Source organism: Daucus carota, chromosome 8 (assembly GCF_001625215.2).
Source record: "Daucus carota subsp. sativus chromosome 8, DH1 v3.0, whole genome shotgun sequence".
In the NCBI taxonomy this organism is placed as follows: Eukaryota; Viridiplantae; Streptophyta; class Magnoliopsida; order Apiales; family Apiaceae; genus Daucus; species Daucus carota.
In genome coordinates, this window is record NC_030388.2 from 11,352,868 (window position 1) to 11,375,354 (window position 22,487).

Sequence of the window (22,487 nt, forward strand, 5' to 3'; positions counted from 1 at the left end):
ATAAAAGGACAACGTCATCCATCACTATCACAACATAAACCCCCTCACTTTCTGAACTCAAGTCAATCTATATCTTCTTTTGTGGTGAATATACTTACATAGTATCATATACATACAATGGCAGAAGCTAAAGCACAGATTTTTGAGCTGAACAATGGCACCATGAAAGCTTGCATCTCCAACTATGGCTGCACTATCACTTCTTTGTTTGTACCTGACAAGAATGGTACTCATGATAAGCTCTAGCCATTTTTATTTTATATTTAAATTTTGGCAATGACCCTTTTGATCTTGTGTTTTATTTATGTGTTTGTGTTTGTTGCTGATGATTGTTGTTAATTTATGTTATTGAAGGGAAATTAGCTGATGTTGTTCTGGGATTTGACTCTGTGGAGCCTTATTTGGTTAGTTTTTGCTAACCCTTTTGATAATTTTTGATTTTGCTACGTGGTTTGTTTTGTGATCTTATGGTGGAATTTCAGGTTTCGGGTGAGTTCGTGTTTGTAAACGAGTCAAATTCGTGTCTTTTTCAATATATCTGCTGAAATTTAATCAAGATGGTTATGTAATTTAAGGAGAATAAATTATTTAATAAACGATTTATACATGTTTGTTCCGTTTCTGGGTTTTGTCCTAGTAATTGAGTGGGATTGGGGTTGCTCTAGACATGTCCACACTAGCCTTTCGAAGTTGTTTAGTGGAATTTGATCAAGATGATTACATGATGAAGAGGGATACGATTTTAGATAATGAGTTGTTATGATCATAGTCAGGTTCGTGTCATGTCTATTTTAGCGGTTGGCTCTTAGCGTTTACTCCCTCCGTCCCATTTTATATGACCTCATTTCCTTTTTGGGAAGTCCCAAAAAGAATGAACCTACAATACTTACTATTTTGAACACTACTTTTCACTATTATACCCAGTACCTCTATATTTTATACTCTCTTTTTATAAAATAAACACTATTACACCCACTACTTTCCTCCACTATCTCAAATCTATTACTATTAAATATTGATGGGTCCCACCACTTTACCCACTTTTCAACTACATTTACTACCTTTTTCTTAATCTCCGTGAAAGTCAAACCCATTCACATAAATTGGGACGGAGGGAGTAGTTCTTTTGTGATTTTTGATTACTTCGATTGGATGGGCATATTGAATGAGTGTTTTTACTGGTTATTTTGTAACTGATTATTTGGTTTATGATTGTTGATCAGAAAGGTGCTGCTCCTTATTTTGGCTGCATTGTGGGTCGGGTTGCAAATAGGATCAAAGAGGGAAAGTTTACACTGGATGGGGTTAATTACTCTCTCCCCATCAACAATGGACCGAATAGTCTCCATGGTAATACTTTCTCCGTATCTTGTTTTCAATACTAAATAGGAGAGATCAGTGTTTGAATATATGTGACTAGGCAGGATTTGTTTTGGTGTATGAACCTAATGTACAATAATATAACTATAATATATATATATTATTGTACATAGAAGGCGAGTTTGACTGTGACGGGTCCCTTTTTTATAATTATTTTTTTTAGCTCTGAGCTTTTGGATTAAATCTTCTTATTACAGTGTTCATCCCCAAGTTCTATGCCCACTCCGAAGTCCTTTTCTGTGCCATAACAAACAGTTGCATTTGATTTTCCTCCGTTTCCGGTGGTTAATTTAACTTTGCAAATTATTGCAGTCTGATTCCTCATCCCTTAGTATAGTGGCACAGTTTTCTGTTAGGAAACTCTTTCACAGTGCTGACCATGTGATCGCAACCCAGAATATGCTTTTTCAAAGTAGGCAAGCATAGGATGTTATTTGGGAAATTTCTTGACCAGATTATAAATTGGACACTGTTATGTGTGGTGGTAGCGGTAAAAAGGACAGGAAGTGCATGTGGTTCTTTCCTGTTTGCTGAGATGGCGCAGTATACTTGGTGGAAATTAGAGAAGCCACAAATGTAGAATGGGATTCATGTAGTTTGTAATATATCCCTGTTTATAATTTATTCCTGGCTTTGAATCACGTGTGTGTAAAATACTTTTCTCCTATTATCTGTTTGAAGTGCAATAGCTCAAAATGCTATGATCTACCTTAAAGATATTATAATACTACACCACATGTGCTACAGAACGTTTGGTGTACCATTCTATGTTCTTCGCTAAGCTAAATTCTGGATCAACATGATGCTGCTTCTTTCTAGAGTACATAGTTTTGTGGATATTTACGCAAGATGTATTACCATATTATGGGGTTTGGATGTTGCTGTTATCTTGTTACGGGTTTGGTTGCCAGACACTCAAACCTTTGATTAAACTAGTAATAGTATTTGTTCCTCGAAACATATGAAGGCTACAGAGAGTTTGTTTCGCTTGTCAATATAGTTTGCATGATAATTTTTTAATTATTTTGCAATGCATTCTCTTGAAGGCGGGCTTAAAGGATTTGACAAGGTGCTTTGGGAAGTTGTTGATTACAAGAAGGGAGAAAATCCATCCATTACCTTCAAATACCATTGCCGTGATGGCGAGGAAGGTACTACTTCTTTATCTCAATCTCTGTCTTTGGCTCTTTATGTGTAGGTAACTTCAGACTTCACTCTGCTATGTCGAAACAGGATATCCTGGAGATGTTTCTGTGACGGCAACGTACACTCTAACTGCAAGCACTAGTATGAGGCTTGACATGGAAGCAATTCCTGAAAATAAGCCCACTCCAATAAATCTAGCTCAGCATACCTACTGGAATCTGGCTGGCCACAACTCAGGCAACATTCTGGATCATTCAGCTCAGATATGGGCAATGCACATCACCCCTGTAGATCAGAACACAATCCCAACTGGAGAAATTATGCCAGTTAAGGGCACTGCATTTGACTTTTCTGCAGAGAAGAAGATTGGAAGTTCTATCAGCGAAGTCCCTGGCTTAGGATATGATCACAACTATGTCCTTGATTGCGGGGATGAAAAATTGGGCTTGAAACATGCTGCAAAGTTGAAAGATCCATCAAGTGCAAGGGTTCTCAACCTATGGACCAATGCTCCAGGTATGCAGTTTTACACAGGAAATTATGTTTCCGGAGTTGTTGGGAAAGGTGGAGCGGTGTATGGTAAACATGCAGGCGTTTGTATGGAGACTCAAGGATTTCCAAATGCTATTAATCAACCAAACTTTCCATCTGTAGTTGTTAAACCTGGCGAGAAGTACCAGCACAGCATGTTGTTTGAGTTTTCAGCAGAATAAGCAAGTACCATAAATTAGTTGTAGGACTCAAAAAATTATCTGAGTGAGGAATGGAATAATACATGTTTCTAGACTGTATGCGTGATGCGAGCAGAACTTTGAAATGTCGTGTGGATGATGCTGAATTTTGAACTGCCTATGGTGACAATGAAACTTGTTTGAAAAATTCAGATGTTAACTCATTTTTAAGGTAAATGGTCGACATCTAGTTTATTTTTATATTGAGAATGAGATTATTTGTTACAATTTATTACAGGTATATCGTCTATATACACACTTTTCCACACACCAATTTCAAGCTAGCCATTTCATCTCAATTTATCTATGGATTACACTAGGAAAATGTCTTAGATGAAAGTTTAAGTCCTCATAGCAGGGGACAACTTCCAACTATAGTTTCTGGAAATTACGTCGAGAACATATTATTAATATGCCTCAAACTTTCCATTTTCTAACATACACGTGGGCTTCTGAGAATGGATACTGTATTCTGATGGGATCCTATTGGAACTGCGAGTTTAGTCTCTTTTACTATGGACAGAATACTAGAACATCTGCAGAAATTTCAAGACTGTGCAAGTCATTTTATGCTTGGAAACTCCCTTCTGATTTCTCATTGGCTGCTTCTGATTGTTATTGTGGAAGTTGCCTTCTGAGAGAGGAGTTCTCAAAGGATGCTCTTCCTGAATGGATTGATTGGCAACAAAAGAAAGACATAGTTCTGGCTTTTGCATCCTCGATAAAGATCCTTCTGTCCAACTGTTTGAGCCAGAGAATTTTAAATGTTCCAGACCAACCTCAGTTGCCTCCTTTTACCTTTCAGAACCCGACACACTGTAGTAATAAGTGGCCTCGCAAGATGCAGCATTGCAATGCGCTTGTAGGTCCAGCAGTTCCTCTACATTTTTTGGTAACTTATAACAAGCTGTATATAGAAGAAGCAGAAGCAGATGGACAATCAGCTAACTGTCTATAATATATCCTCTCGCCTGAAAGCCCATTTTTGGGATTTTAGAGTGGATACAGGGGTTCATTTTCGACAACTCGTGTATTACTTGAGCTCTAAAATCCATATTGGATGGCCAACTCTCCTAAAACTTAAGGTGTAGAGGAGAACTGCTAGATGGTTCTTATATTTTTCACAAGACGCTCTTTCTGGGAGACTTATCTTTATCAATGGACTTCGTATATTGCCTGTTAAATTGTGCCAGATGCAAGACCTTGCAACATCAATGCTGGAATTATGGAATTTGATGCATACTTCATTGAAGAGCAGCAGATGTTTCAGAATGTTATCCGCGACATAGCTGCTTCTGAAAATGAAATAAAAGAGGCTATCATGCTTTCTGAGATGCCATTAATATCATGTTTCGTTTGTTTATGAAGTCTAGAATAAATGATCTACTTCTTAGCAAAGTAATTTTAACCGCAACAAAAAATTAATTGTGGTCATAAATTGTAAACCAGGAATGCATGAAGATACTGACCTTAGTTCAATAAGATTTTGTTTTTGCCTACCAAAGTCATCCTAAAGGTTCCAGCGTTTAAATGATTGATTTTTTTGTTTTGGTATTTGAAGTTGATAAAATCCCGAGACACTTGGATCTGTTCTCATTCTTTAACTCATTTCATTCCACACTTCCCTGCCCTGTGTTCTTCTCATCACTTGAGGTAGGAGAGGCTTGGACATTGCTGATCTTCCGGAAAAAAAAGCACTTATTGAGTGGTCATGACTCATGAAGCCCACTTGTCACCTGTGTTTCGCAAGCCATTTTCGCCTATACTGTCCAAAGAATTATTGAAGGCCAATGCAGCAAATGTATTGGAAGAGCTGATAGGGACACACTATGAGACAACACAAAAACCAATTGAAAGTAACACTAAATTTCTCACTCCCTCCAAAACAGTTTGTGCTGCAGCGGAAGAAGCGATAATTCCAAAGACGATGTTTTTTGTTTTACAAAATACATTTGTACAATAAAATATTTTTTGGGGGTTATCAGACTATTTATATACTCCATCCCCTCCTAAATATAAGTTACTTTGACTTATTGCACATGAATCTAAGTATTTTGACCACACACTTAGAATTAATAGTTTCAAATTTTTTAAAATAAAAATATACGTCTCGTATTTTAATTCATAAAAAGGAATTTTTAGAAAAAAAAAAATTTAGGTAGGTGATTAAAGTACATGGAATTGTGTGCAAAAAATCTAAGTGACTTATAAAAAGGATCAGAGTGAGTAATTCTATAGCTGAAATTTCAAATTACTATCAATTTTCTCAACTCTTAATATTTTATCACAAATTTTAGATAAATTTAAAATAACAGAACTAGATTTTCATAAATATCCACTAAGATATCTAAATTTGTTAATCGCGTTGAGAAATGATAGAAAATTGTGCTAAAATTTGTGTACATAGTAGTTCTAGTTTTAAAGTTCCAATATTTTCATTTAAAATATAAAAAGACAAAAACGCTAAACACGCTATATAAAAATAATAGCGACTCATTTTTTTTCTAAGTAATTGGGAGGAGGACCGAAACACACTAAACTTGATAAAGACGGGCCATCAAATTTAGAGGAGGTAGCCTTGCGAACAGTTTAATGCACAATCCTCTTCAACTCTTTGAGCGAAATACGGAAAAAGAAAGGAAAATTCATGGACCGACCCTATCATCTCTACCCGTATGAACTATGAGATCATCTTAAGGACGTCTTTGACATTCAAGAGTCACAGACCCATCTTAGAACCTGTTCAATAATCAATAAGTGAAACGTTAGTTGTTCCCTCTCACATCGGATAGTCGATTCGTTAATATGAAGTTGATGCTCACACGTGCTAAATTAAAAGAATAACTAAATTTTCATTATTGAACCAAAGTACTTGACACATCGAAGAGTATTAAATTCTAAATATTAGTTTATATCATCATAGGATTTATTAATTAAGATTCATTGATCCTTTTATTATTATTATTATTATTATTATTATTATTATTATTATTATTATTATTATTATTATTATTATTATGAGAATACGAGGTAAATAAAATTTTGATAAATATATTCTCTCGATAAATTATTTATTAATCGAGATTATAGATTATTATTTTCACTCCGTTGGATTTATAAAATTTTCAATTTAATGAGTTTGTACGTGAATCAGATATTCAAATATCGATATACACTATACATATTTTGTTAGGTATCAGGCAATTATAATAATAGAATGGACTTTGGTAATCCAAAATATATAAGGATAATTGTTGTATGTTTAGATAATTATTATAAAAGATATTTCTGGTCGCAAAGTTAGAAGACCCAGTTGGAATTGGATTCTGATTTGAGTTAGAAATTAGAATCGGATTAGGATTATGTGTAGCTGCTTTAGAATTAGATTCTGATTTGTCTAGTTTGAGATGACTATATATACATTAGTCATATTGTGTTTAATATGTGTGCTCAAGATGTAGACTTAGTGTTAGATATAATTGATGATTACTAATATTCTTAAAGTCTGTTTTAGAACAGGATTCATCAGAGTTTAAGCTAGAAGCTGATCAGAGTTTAGTAAAGTCTGACAGAGTTTGATAAAGTCTGACAGAGTTTGATAAAGTCTGATCAGAGTTTACATAGTCAAGATTCGACAGAGTTTACACGTGGAAAGAGCTCAGAAGCGGATATACTTCAAGGAAGGATAGAAGCTGAGGAGTGATTTGCTGACTATGGAAACTAAACAGAAAACTGGAGCAATCTTTGATTGATAGATTTATTAGCTGATTTATAGGATATCAAATCAGAGATTGATTTTGTAACTGTGTCTATATAAACACAGATTAGGGTTACTCTATAGGAGTTGAGTTATCGAGTACATTGTTAAGAACCCTAGCAGCTCTTAGTGATACAATATAAATCACTGAGAGAGTTTTTTTAACCATTAAAGCTTTGTGAATATAAGAGTTTATTACTTTCAATCTCTTATATTGTCTTACTGTGTTACAGATTGTGATCACTATATCAGATTATATAGTGAGTTTATAGGACCTAACAAGTGGTATCAGAGCGAGCTCTGTTAAGATTACTACAGTGAGATCTTAAACACAATCATGTCTGAAAAATCACAAGCTTCATCCTTTAGAGTTCCAATCCTTAAGGCATCTGAATATCCAGTCTGGAAAGAAAGAATGATCATATTCTTAGACTCTGTTGATCCAGAATACCTTGACAGGATTTTTGATGGACCACATATGCCTACCAAGCTTTCTGTTGGGATTGCAGATGAACCTCAAAAGATGGTTCCAAAAGAAAAGAAAGATTATACTCCAGAGGACATCTCATCTATCAGTAAAGATGCAAAGGTGAAGCATCTGTTGCATAGTGCCCTTGATAATGCAATGTCTAATAGGGTGATTGGGTGCAAAACTGCTAAACAAATTTGGGATGCTCTGGAAACCAGATGTCAAGGAACTCAGGCCATTAAGAAAAACAGAAAAACAATCCTTACACAGGAGTATGAGCACTTTGACTCAAAATCTGGTGAGTCTCTGACAGATCTGTATGACAGATTTGTCAAACTGTTAAATGACTTATCTCTGGTGGACAAGGAATATGATCTTGAAGACTCAAACCTCAAATTCCTTCTAGCTCTTCCTGAAAATGGGATTTGAAAGTCACTACAATAAGAGACAATCTTGATCTTGGAGAAATGTCTCTTGATGATGTTTATGGAAGGCTGAAGACTCATGAACTTGAAATGGAGCAAAGGAGCAAACGACATGGAGGAAAATCAAAGTCTGTTGCTCTGAAAGTTCAAGAGGAAACTGCTAAGAGCAAGGGAAAAGCTCATGTCACAAAGTCTGACATTGAATCATCAAACTCTGATGACTCAAACTCTGATGTTCCCTCAGACTCTGAGAAAGTGATGATGAGATGATGCAGTTAGCAGCATTGATGGTGAAAAGCTTCAAGAAGTTGGCCTACAAAAAGTTCAACAAAGGCAAAAGTTTTTCAAGGAAGACAGAAACTCTGACAGAGTTTATGACAAGAAGAACTTTAAGAAGAATGAGGGCAAAGAAGGAAAAGCTGGAAAAGCTGACAAGTATACCTGTTTCAACTGTGGTGAAAAGGGACACTTTGCATCTGAATGCAAGAAAGCCAAGAAGGAAAAGAAAAAGCCTTTATCACCAAGAAAGGAAACTGGACAGATACATCTGATTCAGAAGAAGAAGTCAATTATGCTCTGATGGCAAACACTGACAACAACTCTGAATCTCCTGCTAAGGTACCTCATTCTACTCTTGCCTTTGATACTGAAGATATAACTGAGTTAAGATTGTTTCTTAAAACTTTACATATCAGCTTTAGAGATCAGACTTTAGAAAATGAAAGATTAAATCTGAAACTCTGAGTGTAAAGAAAAGGAATGATTTTCTAGAAAAAGAATTAGTTCAGATGTTGGAAGTTCAAAAAGAAAGAGATGATGCTGTCATGGTCAAAGATGAATTATCACAGAGGTATGCATCTCTTCAATCAGAACTTGCTAAGGAAAGGGAGATCATTAAGACATGACTAATTCAGGCAAAACCACTCAGGATATCTTAGGTAGTGGAAACTGGAAGAAGGGACTAGGTTACACTGATAACTCTGAAGCTGAGTCATCAAAACAGAATTTGTTAAAACTCAAAAACCTAAGGTTAAACCTGTTAAATTTGTTGCTGAATCCTCTAATTCTAAACAGAATAGACCAAATCAGAGATTAACAACAATTTAAAATCTGATAAGCCCAAACAGGTTAACATAGGATTGATGACTCAGAAAAGCTTAAACATAAGCTTAAAGAGGTAAAGTCTGATAGCAAAGACAAGGAACCTAGGAAAAAATAGAAATGGCAAGGTTGGAATAGACAAGAGTAATAACTATATGCCTATTCCAAATGCACTAGGAAGACATGCATAACTGTGGGAATACTAATCATCTTGCTAATTTTTGCAGGAAGAACAAGGACATTAACTCTTTACCTACAAAGTCTGAGTTAGAAAAGTAGTATTAGATATAAACCACAAGATCCATGTTTTCATTGTGGTAGTTTATGGCATTCTATTTATACTTGCAAAGAATATCATAGTTTGTATATGATTATTATCAATTGAAACCTTCTTTGAAGAAGTTTATAAAAGCTCTGCAAGTACAAAATCTGTTCCAGTACAAACTCTGTTGCAAGTCTGTTAGCTCAAACTCTGATAAAAATAATTCCGCTGCAAAAGCTAACAACCTTAATAAGCCAAGGGATCCAAGCAAGTCCGGTCCTTAAAACTAACAATTAGTGGTCTTTGTGATTGCAGGCAACAGGAAGACTATTCTAGTCTTGGACAGTGGATGTTCAGGACACATGACTGGAAATAAAGGCCCTGCGTCAGAGTTTTGGAAAAGCTGGCCCAAGTGTTCTTATGGAGATGGCAACATAGGAGGACTCTGGGATATGGCAACATCATCTTGGAAATGTCATCAATCAAATGTAGCTCTTGTTCAAGGGCTAAAACACAAATTTACTCTCTGTCAGTCAATCTGTGACAGAGGATATCATGTTGATTTCTATGGAGAACACAGTGAGATAGTAAGCAAGTCAACAGGCAAGGTGGCAGTGATTGCTCACAGACATGGAAATATTTATGAAATCCACCTGCCTACAAACTCTGAAGGAAAAGCAATTTGCTTATCTACAAGAATCTCTGCAGAAGAAAGTTGGAAGTGGCATAAGAAGCTCTCACACCTGAATTCAACTCCATAAATGAGCTTATAAAGAAAAAGCTTGTGAGAGGACTCCCTGAATCACTACTTACATCTGATGGATTATGTGATTCATGTCAAAAGGCCAAGCAGAGAAAGACATCCTTCAAGAGTAAGACTGAATTCTCAATAAAGAAACCATATCATCTTCTACATGTTGATCTATTTGGACCAGTCAATGTACCATCCATTGCAAGGAAGAAATATGCTCTTGTCATTGTTGATGAGTATACCAGATACACTTGGGTATATTTTCTTCACTCTAAAGATGAAACAGCCTTGCATCTGATGGATCATGTGAAACAACTGGATCACGGATCTGAAGACAAAGTAAAGATCATTAGAAGTGATAATGGAACTGAGTTCAGAAATTCAACAATGGAAGAGTTCTGCAAGAAAGAGGTGTAGTGCAACAATTCTCTGCACCTGGTACACCACAGCAAAATGGTGTGTAGTTGAAAGGAAAAACAGGACTCTTATAGAAGCTGCCAGAACTATGCTTGATGAGGCTAAATTGCCTACTTATTTCTGGGCAGAAGCTGTTCAAACAGCCTGTTTCACTCAAAATGCAACACTGATTAATAAGCATGGCAAGACCCCATATGAGATGGTGAAGAAAAAGAAGCCAAATCTGAAGTACTTTCATATATTTGGGTGCAAATGCTTTGTATTGAAGACTCATCCAGAACAGCTTACCAAGTTTGATTTAAAAGCTGATGAAGGCATCTTTGTAGGGTTATCCTCTGATAACAAAGGCCTTCAGAGTCTACAATCTAAGAACCAAGGTGATCATGGAATCCATACATGTGTCATTTGATGACAAGAAAATCATGGGCTTACCAGATATGGATGATCATGAAAAACTGCATTTGAAAATGAAGAAATATTCTCTGATTCGATAAACTCTGATGAACAGTCAAACTCTGACTGTGAAACAGGCAAACTCTGATGAAAATTTACAAGTTCATGATGATGAAGCACTTGCTGAGGGGGAGCATCAGAATGTTTCAGACTCTACCCAAGACTCATCAGAGAATGCTAACTCAAACTCATCAGAGAACACTGATTCAAACTCTGATCGCACAAACTTAGGGGGAGCTACAGAGAATAATCAACAGAATCAGGAGAGCATGGATCAAGGGGGAGGATCCAATGATGAAAATAGTCAACTTCCACATGCTAGGAAGTGGACAAAATCTCACACACCTGATTTAATAATTGGCAATCCAGAAGCAGGTGTGCAAACAAGGACAGCTACAGCAAATGAGTGTTTACATCATTGCTTTCTGTCACAAACAGAACCTAAAAAGGTGGAGGAAGCTCTTCAAGATGCTGACTGGATACAAGCAATGCAAGAAGAGCTAAATGAGTTTGAGAGAAACAAAGTATGGACCCTAGTACCAAGACCTAAAGACAGATCCATAGTTGGTACAAAATGGGTGTTCAGAAACAAAACTGACAGTGAGGGTGTCATTACCAGGAATAAAGCAAGGCTTGTGGCAAAAGGGTACTCACAACAGGAAGGTATTGACTATGATGAGACATTTGCCCCAGTTGCAAGATTGGAGGCAATCAGAATCTTTCTGGCCTATGCTGCTCACAAGAAATTCAAGGTATTTCAGATGGATGTCAAGAGTGCTTTTCTGAATGGAAAACTGGATGAAGAGGTATATGTTGAAAACCTCCAGGATTTGTGGATCCAAAACATCCAGACTATGTCTACAGGTTGGACAAAGCACTTTATGGACTAAAGCAGGCTCCAAGGGCATGGTATGAAACTCTGGCTCAATTTCTTCTTGAAAGTGGATTTACTAGAGGTACCATAGATAAAACCCTGTTTTATTTGAATCATGGTAATGATCTACTTTTAGTCCAAATCTATGTTGATGACATTATTTTTGGCTCCACTAATGCTAAACTCTGTCAAAGATTTGCCAAGCTCATGCAGTCTAGGTACCAAATGAGCATGATGGGGGAACTCAGTTATTTTCTGGGTTTACAAGTTAAACAGACTGAAGATGGGATTTTTAAATCAAGCCAAGTATACCAGAAATCTTTTGAAGAAATTTGGTATGCAAGACAGTTCAGCTGCAACTACTCCTATGGCAACAGCAACCAAACTAGACAAAGACACTGGTGCATCAGTGGATATCACAAACTATAGAGGAATGATTGGATCTTTGCTTTATCTGACTGCAAGTAGACCAGACATCATGTATGCCACATGTCTATGTGCAAGATTCCAGGCAGATCCAAGAGAGCCTCATCTGATTGCAGTAAAGAGGATATTCAGATCTCTCAAGGAACCACATCATTGGGATTATGGTATCCTAGAGAATCAGATTTTAGTCTAATTGGATACTCTGATGCAGATTTTGCAGGTTGCAAAATTGACAGGAAAAGCACAAGTGGGAGTTGTCAATTTCTGGGTGGAAGACTTGTTTCTTGGTACAGCAAGAAGCAAAAGTCCATTTCAACATCAACAGCAGAATCAGAATATATAGCTGCAGGCAGCTGCTGTGCTCAAATTCTTTGGATGAAGAATCAACTGTTGGACTATGGGTTATCCTTTTCTAAAATTCCTATTTATTGTGATAACCAAAAGCTATTGCTATGACAGGAAACCCAGTTCAACATTCTCTGACAAAGCACATCAGTATAAGATATCATTTTATAAGGGAGCATGTGGAGGAAGGAACCATTGAACTTCACTTTGTTCCCACAGAACAGCAGCTAGCAGACATATTCACCAAACCACTAAGTGAAGCAACCTTCACTAGACTGGTGAATGAGCTAGGAATGATATCAGGAACTGAGTAAACATACTGGTCAGATCTTTCAAATTACAATTGTCAAATTACCATATGTATTGCTCACAAATTTGCCATGATATACTCTGATTGTTAAAATCTGATGACATTCTCTGATGATATACTCTGTGTGCTATACTCTGATGATATTCTCTGATCGTCATTCTCTGACGATATTCTCTGATGTTTGTAAACTCTGAATCTTGATTAATGATTTCATTTTTATTTCTCTGAGAAAACAAACCTGTGAAGATATTATGAAGCATGATATGAATTAGTAATCATGAATCTCAGTTCAGTTCTTTAATCTTGATCTCAATTTTGTGCTACTACTTAACACTATATGCATATTGATATCATTGAGACTCTATTACTTCACATATCTTAATTATAAGTGAGACTGACTAATTTGCATTTTCTCTCAGTAAATTAGACAGTGATTATAAACTCTGATGATATATACACCCCTGCAAATAAGCATGGTACTCCTTTGAGATCTTAGATGTCTATGACAGTGACTGGGAAGACCCAAACACTTACTGGTATTAAGTAATTGCCAAGATTTTAAAATCTATGGTGACCAGTCACAATCTCTGATTACTGGAGAAATACTGTGGCAAAATTATCCTTAAAAGGTCGTGATTCATTTACACTGAAAAGCGTCCTTTTGAAAAAAAAAAAAAAAGGGGTTTAGTTTATTTTATATATTTCTCCATCAGAGTATGTCTTTTGTCTATGTCTTGAGAGTTTAAATAAATTATTCTTGTCTACCTTATAATTACGAAATTGTGAAATTCTCTAGTCTCTGATTTAATATGTTAAATCACACACATACTGTCAAAAGCACATTATTGAGCTATGGATTTTGTGACAAACTCTGATTTTCTGATGGATTTTCTAAAAATCATGTCTTTATTCTGAGGTACTTAGAAAGTTATTTTCTTTGATGTAAATCTCAGAGTTTAAAATTCGAGAGATTTAATCTTGATTTTTTAAATCTTGTACATTTCAGGAGTACAAAATATTCAGAGAATATGAAGGGAGTATTTCAAACGGATGTATTGTTAGTGGGTTTACATGAAAAACATTTTAATAGGAGAACGTGTAATCAGCATTTATTACTGCACATGTTTTACTGCGCTCATGATTATCACTCTCGTTTTCTCTATCCCACTAACATTCAACTACCAGTTAAAATCTGACAGGTGTCCAAGTGAACAAAGAGCCCAAGCGTGTATAGCTAAACAAAATCTGAAGAGTTTATCATCAGATTTTATTGCCTTTTCTTCGCTTCTACACTTAATCTTTACACACAAACTCTTACTCTCTTCTCTCTGATATTCAAATTTTCTCATACACACTTCCTCAAACACCTTCTTTCTTAAACTCTGTTCTAATGGCCACTACAGCATTCATCTTTGCAGGTGTGGAATTTGTCACCAATAACCATGCTGCTATCCTAAACACTGCTGACGCTCCAAGGGATTATCATCCTATGCAGCAATTTCTGGCACAGAGTGCCATTGCTACCGCTCTCACAGCTCCTGCCAGACTCTCAGGAAGCCAGATCATAAACTTCTGGAGGACGGGTCAGTATGACAATGGTGGTGAAGATGGATCACCATCGATTGTGTTTTCATATGAAGGGGAGGAGTATTTTGTTACTCCAGCCACAGTCAGAACTGCTTTCAATCTGCCAAAGCTCGACACTGCGTATATCACAAATGGGGATGCAAATCTGAGAACAATGATGACTGATTTGGGCTACAGTGAATCGCTTGACAAATTGGGACAACTAAAGCGCCCAGGGCTCAGAAGAGAATGGAGTTTCTTTTTCGACTGCATCACCAGGGCATTTCAAAAGAAGTCTACAAACTGGGATGCCATTCCAATGGACATGTTGCAGATTGGGTATTCTCTGATCTACTCTACTAATTTTGATTTTGGTAGATTAGTTCTTAGAAATATTGGTGAAAGAATGCATGAGAATAGAAAAGTCATATATTTCTCAAGATTCTGTCAATTATTGTTTAATGCTACTGTTGGTGAGGTAGATTTTGATGTTGATGATGAGATCAAGCCATTCAGGCTTCATAAAAGAGTGTTTAAGGACCTCATCTCCAAGGATGAGAAGTATCCAATTCAAAGACCTCTTTTAATTCCAGCTCAAGTTAGAGCTAGGATGGATATGCCCCCAGTACACCAACACCACAACCACAACAGCCTCAACCTTCAGTCTCTCCTACAATCCCCAAACAACCCAGAACTTCTGCATCTAAGTCCAAAAGGGCTGCAAAGTCTGATGCAGCCCCCTCCACTGCCAAAAGAACAAGAACCTCTGTTGCTACACAAGTTCTGAAAGAAAACTCTGAAGTGCAGACAAACACTGATGAGCCAGTAAATTCTGAGGCTCACTTAAACTCTGATGCTCCAAACTCTGATATTCCAGTAACACTGAAGCTGCTACTCTTCAAAAGCAGAAAGAAGAAGACTGGTTGCAGCTTATGACTATGATGATCTTGAACCTGCACATGCTGTAAACTCTGAACCTACTCCTATAACAGCCTGTACCTGCTCAAGCCAGTCCTCAGAAGCCAGCCAGATTCAAGAGGAGGGCTCAAAAGCCTGCAAGAGCAAAAGTCCCAATCACTGAAATCACAGACTTCACAGTTGAGGAAGACCAAACACCATCAACTCCAGTTGCTGAACATTCTCAAGCTCTGATGGTGCTTCCTATCCAAGCTGTTCCTCTAACATCTCCTACAGCATCTACTTCATCCTCTGAAGTAGATGAAGAAATAAAGTGTGATGAACCAGTTACAACTGAAGCTGGAGCACATATGTCTAATCCTCAAACTCCATTATCTGATCATGGTCCAATTCCTCAATCTCCAATGAAAATTCCAGAGGATGCCATTGTTCATGATACAGCTCCAGAAAACTACAGGTCTGATGTAGTTGATGAATCTGACAAAGTAGCTATGGATGCTCTACAGTCTCTTGCTCAGACTGGTGAAGAGGCTATCAAATCACAGTCTGAAGCTCAAGAAAAATCTGCTCAAGATAATGTGGAGAAAGTTGCTGATACTGTTCCTGATGCTGACAAAGCAAACTCTGATGCTGATACTGAGGATGATGACAGTTCAGATACTGACAAGATGAAAATGATGGAGTTCCTCTGACACAACAAAAGTGGGAGTCTACTAGCCAGTATAATGCAAGGCTACAAACTCTGACTACAGACTCTGAGCCACTTCCCAGGGATCTTCAAGTTGATCCTCCAAATGAAGTATGGGATAAACTCTGGCTGAGTCACCAACATTCTCTGAAGCCAGCAAAGGCTGAAGATTTTCTATCTATGGCAGAGAATAAAATTTCAAACTCTGATGTTTTGTCAAGCCTCAAAGGCACAATTCTTTATCTGAAGACATTTCATCCTGCTCATGCCCAGACATCTAAATCAATAGATGGTCTAAGAACAGAGGTGGCTAATGTCAAGGAGACAAATGAGTTGGAGAAGAAAAGGACTATAATACCTGAGAGATAATGTTCAGAAGCTGGTGTCTGCACATGAATCTCTGGACAAGAGGATGACTATCATTGAATCAACTCAGGAGAAGATGTCCAAACAGCTTGAAGCCATCCAATCTTCACTTTCTCTGATCACATCCATACTGATTCCTGATGAGATGATGTCAAAAAGGGGGAGAGAGTAGCTCAAGTCAAATGCAAGTCTACTACTCAAACTCTGAAGAGAAAGAAGAAATGATGATGATGATGCTGATGATTTCACAAAGCACAAGAGATTTCAAGCAGGGACTGGTGGAAGAGTTTCAAACTCTGACAGTCAGAAACAATCTAAGCAAAGCACAAAGTCTGCTCCAACACATAATTTCACATCTGGATCTAAGCAAAGACCAGTGATTGGATCAGAAAACCATGACTGATGAAGAGCTTGCTAGATTGATCTTTGAACAAGAAAATCCAGAAGCTAATTTGGATTTGGAGTTGATTGCTGCAGAGGAAGCTGAGCTGAAAAAGGAACATATTGAAGCCATAAACTCTGGAAAGATCCAAAAGCCTGCAAAGTCAACTGCCAAACCAAAAGAAAAGGGGATATTGATTAAGGAATCTACTGTTGCTGATCAGAGTTTACCAGTCAAAAAGGTATACTCTGAAGATGAATACACTTCCAAGGGTAAAAGCAAAGTAGATGAACATCTGGAAAAAGGCTGGGATAAGAAGAAGTCTACAACCTCTAAAAGGATCAAGTTGTAAAGGAAAAGAAGACAGAAGCTGCAATCTCTGACAAAGCTCATGTTGCAGAATCTCAAAAAGAAAGATTAACCTCTGACATAGCTCAAGTTAATAAGGATGCAAAGACAAACACACCCCTGACAAAGCTCAAGCTGTGTTCAAACCAACACTACTCCATTAGCTGGATTTGCAAAGCCTAGTCTAATGACTGAGATAAGCTTTGAAAAAGGACCAATTCAACCAATCTTTCATCGTAAAGCAGGAAGAGATAAAGGAGGGCTGGGATCCAAATATGAAAATTTGATCAGAGTATAGGATCAAGACCAGATGACCCCTCATCTCTATGTGCTCCCAAGACTGGAGCTTTACAAGAAAGAATGGACAAATTAGATTCAGTCCAGTTGGTGAAGAATGACAGAGGAGATAATGTTCTTATCTACTTCATGTCTGATGGAACAGTGTTTAGAGTACTTGAAGCAGATCTCTATGCTAAACACTGGGAAATTGAGATATGTATCACACATATTTTCAGATAAAGACAAGTCATGCCAACATCTCCAACCTGCTCAAAGATCAAATCAGAAGAAAGATGGGTATTACAGGAAACAAGAATGCTGGACCTTTCATTCCTAAATACCTCAATCATAAAGGACAGCTGTGGAGATGAAGAAAAATTCAGCAAAAATTGAAACAATAGGTGGAATCAGAACTCTTGCATTTAATGAAGAGTCTGATAAAGCTTACAATATCAGGCTGGATAGGGACTTGAAGAAGAACAAGATCTATGATCTCAGAGCTGCAATTTATCAAACTGGAGTTTCAGATCCAGAGCTGAGAGAGATCAAGAGACAAATGATTACAGTGCTTGAAGAAGCTGAAAGAGAACTCCTCAGAGGGTATCTACAGACAGCAAATGGTGTCTATGCAGCTAAGGAGTAAAGTATCTGTAAGTTTTAAAAAGTTTCTGTTATATAGTTAAACTCTGTTGCATTTGACTTAAATGTTTTGACATCATCAATTATCTGTTAACTTGCACATAACTTATTTATGCACAAGTTGGGGGAGATTGTTAGATATAATTGATGATTACTATATTCTTAAAGTCTGTTTTAGAACAGAATCATCAGAGTTTAAGCTAGAAGCTGATCAGAGTTTAGTAAAGTCTGACAGAGTTTGATAAAGTCTGACAGAGTTTGATAAAGTCTGATCAGAGTTTACATAGTCAAGATTCGACAGAGTTTACACGTGGAAAGAGCTCAGAAGCGATATACTTCAAGGAAGGATAGAAGCTGAGGAGTGATTTGCTGACTATGGAAACTAAACAGAAAACTGGAGCAATCTTTGATTGATAGATTTATAGCTGATTTATAGGATATCAAATCAGAGATTGATTTTGTAACTGTGTCTATATAAACACAGATTAGGGTTACTCTATAGGAGTTGAGTTATCGAGTACATTGTTAAGAACCCTAGCAGCTCTTAGTGATACAATATAAATCACTGAGAGAGTTTTTGTAACCTCTAGAATTTGTTATTACAGGAGTTTTATAAAATCGCACAAACTCCTTAGCAGAGAAACACTTTCTGTGAAAAAATAGCGTCAGTTCCGGATTAATCGGGACGACGGGGCTCGAACCCACAGCCTCCTTAGTGTGTGTTCTGAAGTGCAATGTGGATATAAGGCACCTTATATTTTCTGATTCAATAGCGCGTGTTCGCAAGCCTCAAATATCTATCATTTACTTTCGTAGCTCAGGCTTCAACATATTTCTTACTTACTCGGGCTCAGGAATTTATTCTCCTATCAATGCCATATAAATATAAGATATTGGATTTAGAGTTTCTGCAGGTTTTCAATGTTTAGCTCCATTGGTTCTAGACGGGCACCAAGACAATTACCGTAGAAGGCAAATATTCAATCGATGTCTATTAGTAAGTTTTCTTGTTAGGTTTCAGCAATGCAATTATTCACTTAAACTTCAGCTTGTTTCTTTACATTTACCAAAAAATGAAGGGCCACAGCGTTTTTTGGGCGGTTATCTTACGTTTGTGTTTTGCTCTGGGTTTGTTTTGCCATAATATGCGTGATGTTAAAATTAATGAGTATTGACAAGTCAATCTTCCTTCCTTTTGTTTTGCGCAGAGTCCTGTCCCTAACCTTTTCATGGGCATGATCTTATTGTTCGATTCCGAGCTGGCAACTGTAATTATGGCAGGTTTATTTTTGTGAATCAGAAACATATTTGTATATTTGCATGTTCATTGATTATTTTAGATTTGTGCTGAAGTGCAAAGTATTTTCCCCTTCCTTAGACGTTACGGTTTGCTTGCGCGGGTTGAAGGCTGTGGCAAATCAACGCTTCTTACATCCATTAGGGGGCGTCGAGACGTTCCACATTCCCTGAAACACTGGATATTGTCATCCTCACAAGGTAGATGAAGCTTCTGAATGTCTTCACTTCAGCTGTTAAATTGTGACGAGGATAGAAGTTAAAGTAGAGAAAGAAGCTGAAGCCTGGCTGCCCAGGTCTGTAACTTTAATAAGATATTAGTGTTGCATCTGGGACCTATTTATAAGGGACGAGTTAATGAATTTTCAGTTTTCATCTCTGACTATAGGATGATGGTGGAGGAGAAGCTCTGAGCGATATAACGAGCGCTTGGAGCATGGATGCCGCAACTGCTGAAAAACTTGCTGCCGGACATTTTGTTTGGGTCAGTGTTTTCCAAAGAGATGCAAGCAAAGAAAACCCTGGGACTTCTCCGGTTGGATGGCGTATGGGATTGCTTAGCACGTGCCCCTGTCATGAACCCAACACTTTGTTGCTTGGATGAACCCAACTAATCAGCTTGGGAGCTGATGTTGAACTATTTCATGTCGTGTTGCTTTTCAGCTTGATTTCTTTTCTATGCTTTGTACTGTTTCTTTCTCTCTTAGAGTGACTATAGAATTTTGTTTAGTCAGCTTGACTTGCACAACTCCTTGAATAGCATGACTATATGATATTCTCCACCATCTCACCATTCTAATGTGGCCCATTAAACTGCCAGAACAAGATCTTCACTGTGATAATAACTTGTGGAATTTCTTTAGCTGTATTTGCTGTTGTGTACATGGCAACTACTTTGTAAGTTTGGTAGGCATTGGTGGGTTTGATACATATTTGCATTTACTGTAATGCCTATTGTTAATTATATTAAGTTTTCATTGATAAATCTATCTTGTCCATATGTGGTTAAGATATTGAATCACACAAATATCTGTAAGCATATCTGTTTGTCAGTGAAAGGCACAAACACTTAAAGCACCTTGGCAGAAGCCTTAGAACTAAAGCTTGGGCGAAGTGGAATGTGCTGATCGGTTGTTCACTAGTTTTCTTAAGACCTTTTCTGCATTACAGTGGCCACTGAGAAACTCTTTAGTTTACTATATTTACAACCGATTCCCTCTTGAATGGTAAACTCACAAGGGTGATTGTGTACTATTCTAATGTTTGTTGATGGTTATATTATTGCGCAACTCTTACATGGTTAAGTTGTGCGATTAGATCCCTTTAGTTGAAGATTTGTCTGGCGATGTTGCAACCTGTCTGTTTTATCTTTTAGAAAGTTGCTACTAGATGACCTTGACACGTTTTATATGAACATTGATATGTTAAGTTATTGGACCATTGTTGTCAAATCAGGTTTTTACAACATTTGATGTATATTTGGGATGCAGTTGCTATAATCTATATACAAATTAGAAGCTTGTGTCTGGCTGGCGGAGAGTCAAGAAATTTGATCGAATTTTGGTTGTTTTCTCACTCCCAGGCTTTCCTGAATGGTGTTGTACAAATCATCCTACACATGCAGAACAACAGTGAAATTGTATACTGGAAACTTTGACCAATTGTTCAAAACCCGTTCAGATCATGATGGAGACCAGATGAAGCAGTACAAGTGGCGAGCAAGATCAGATTGCTCATATGAGATGAGAACATTGCTAATTGGACATGGGTCAAGCCAAATTAGCTCGCAGGACAGACAAGGAAAAACTTTGCAAAATATGGTAAGGGGGGTTCTCACACACAAAGGTCTAGGGATCAGGTTTTCTGTGTGTTTGATTTGTGATGTAGGAAAACTACCCGCCACCAGTTTCCTTTGTTGAAGTTTTCATTTGGCCACACAAACAACCCAGATTACCTCACTACAACAAGAAACATATGGACTTTGGGTGTGACCTTGACTCACAGGATCGCTTTGGGTGGGCCCAAAATTGGTGCTGGGAAGAGTACCACGCCTAAAGCTATGACAGGTGATTTGGTTCCGAATAGGGCAGGGTACGCGACACAATCGACTGGCGCATAGCACAATATCACCAGCCATTGTACTGAGAACAGAAACTTTGACTTGATCTGTCGGCTCTTGTTTTTAGGATAAGAGAGTTTCCAGGTAATGAGAGAAGAGAAGAGAATGAGTCAGCAATCGGGAGGTGGGACTAACAGGTAAACGCAGGGTGATGCCAATGAAAAAACTTGTCAGATGACAAGGTGCTGTGATTTTTGCATGGGTTGCATGGAGAACAGCCCAGATGTTGGCTGCTGAGATGCCAACTAAACTTGGATATCGAGACTATCGACTCGCTTGCTGGGCTTGTGAAAGAGTGGGAGGGTGCTTGGTTCTGTTAAGCCATGAGTTCAGGCTCCATAAACAGTGGCTCGTGAAATTTGGGTGTGTGAAAATCAACTGTGACCCCATGGGCGGGTGATATCAGGGATTTAAGGCGCACTTGAAGAAGAAAGCTGGCCTATGAAGATGAAGGGGTTATGATGCTTGATATATATCTATTATATATTTTTTCAATCAGGTAAACAATTGCTACTTTTGGCTTACAAGTTTGAACATCCAAATGCAGTTTTGGAGTGTAAGACGGATTGTGTTTTTTCCTCTCACGACATATGAAAATTCTAGAGACACAGCAAAAAACTGTGCAGACATATATTAATGGAGAAACAGTTCTTGCTGTTCCGTTGTTTATACCTATTAAATCTTTTTTTTTTTTAGCCTTAGGTTCACATATTATCACAGCATTCTCCTTCATGTAGTCTTTGTTTGGCCAAGAAAATATACTGAGGGGGGTGTTGATGCCATGTGACCTATGATCGGGCTTTATATTTGAGTTTTTATACATCGAAGCCGCAGCATAGTCCGTTTTTTGTTTGAGAGGGAATGAATCAACAAAAATGTTTTCTGAGATAGATCAATGACGTACAGTAATGCTTTTCTTTAAGAAAGTTATCATTTAATCTTCGGATATTCAAGATCATACAGGAGACAATTTAGATAATCAGCTTTTAACACGAAAGATAGTTTTGTCGATATTTCCTGAAATTTAAGTTCCAATGTA

The 22,487-nt window shown here is 37.4% G+C and overlaps 1 protein-coding gene and 1 pseudogene across 1 annotated transcript; both read left to right on the forward strand.

Annotated features, from left to right (window-relative positions):
- On the forward strand, nucleotides 1–3,405 carry LOC135148417 (uncharacterized). The gene is made up of 5 exons (XM_064083600.1): nucleotides 1–226; nucleotides 355–404; nucleotides 1,224–1,350; nucleotides 2,427–2,531; nucleotides 2,614–3,405. The coding sequence occupies exons 1-5, from the start codon at nucleotides 118–120 to the stop codon at nucleotides 3,237–3,239; spliced, it is 1,017 nt and encodes a 338-aa protein (XP_063939670.1). The 5' UTR covers nucleotides 1–117; the 3' UTR covers nucleotides 3,240–3,405.
- Nucleotides 3,406–3,732: 327 nt separating this feature from the next.
- LOC135148468 (ABC transporter F family member 1-like) lies at nucleotides 3,733–21,893 on the forward strand (annotated as a pseudogene).
- Nucleotides 21,894–22,487: the final 594 nt, after the last annotated feature.

What these genes read in the sequence shown, in the direction of transcription:
- LOC135148417 (XM_064083600.1), top strand. Translation starts at nt 118, where the DNA reads ATGGCAGAAGCTAAAGCACAGATTTTTGAGCTGAACAATGGCACCATG. An exon ending in ACTCTGTGGAGCCTTATTTG is followed by an intron (nt 405 to 1,223) that starts GTTAGTTTTTGC and finishes ATTGTTGATCAG; the next exon opens with AAAGGTGCTGCTCCTTATTT. An exon ending in TTGCCGTGATGGCGAGGAAG is followed by an intron (nt 2,532 to 2,613) that starts GTACTACTTCTT and finishes ATGTCGAAACAG; the next exon opens with GATATCCTGGAGATGTTTCT.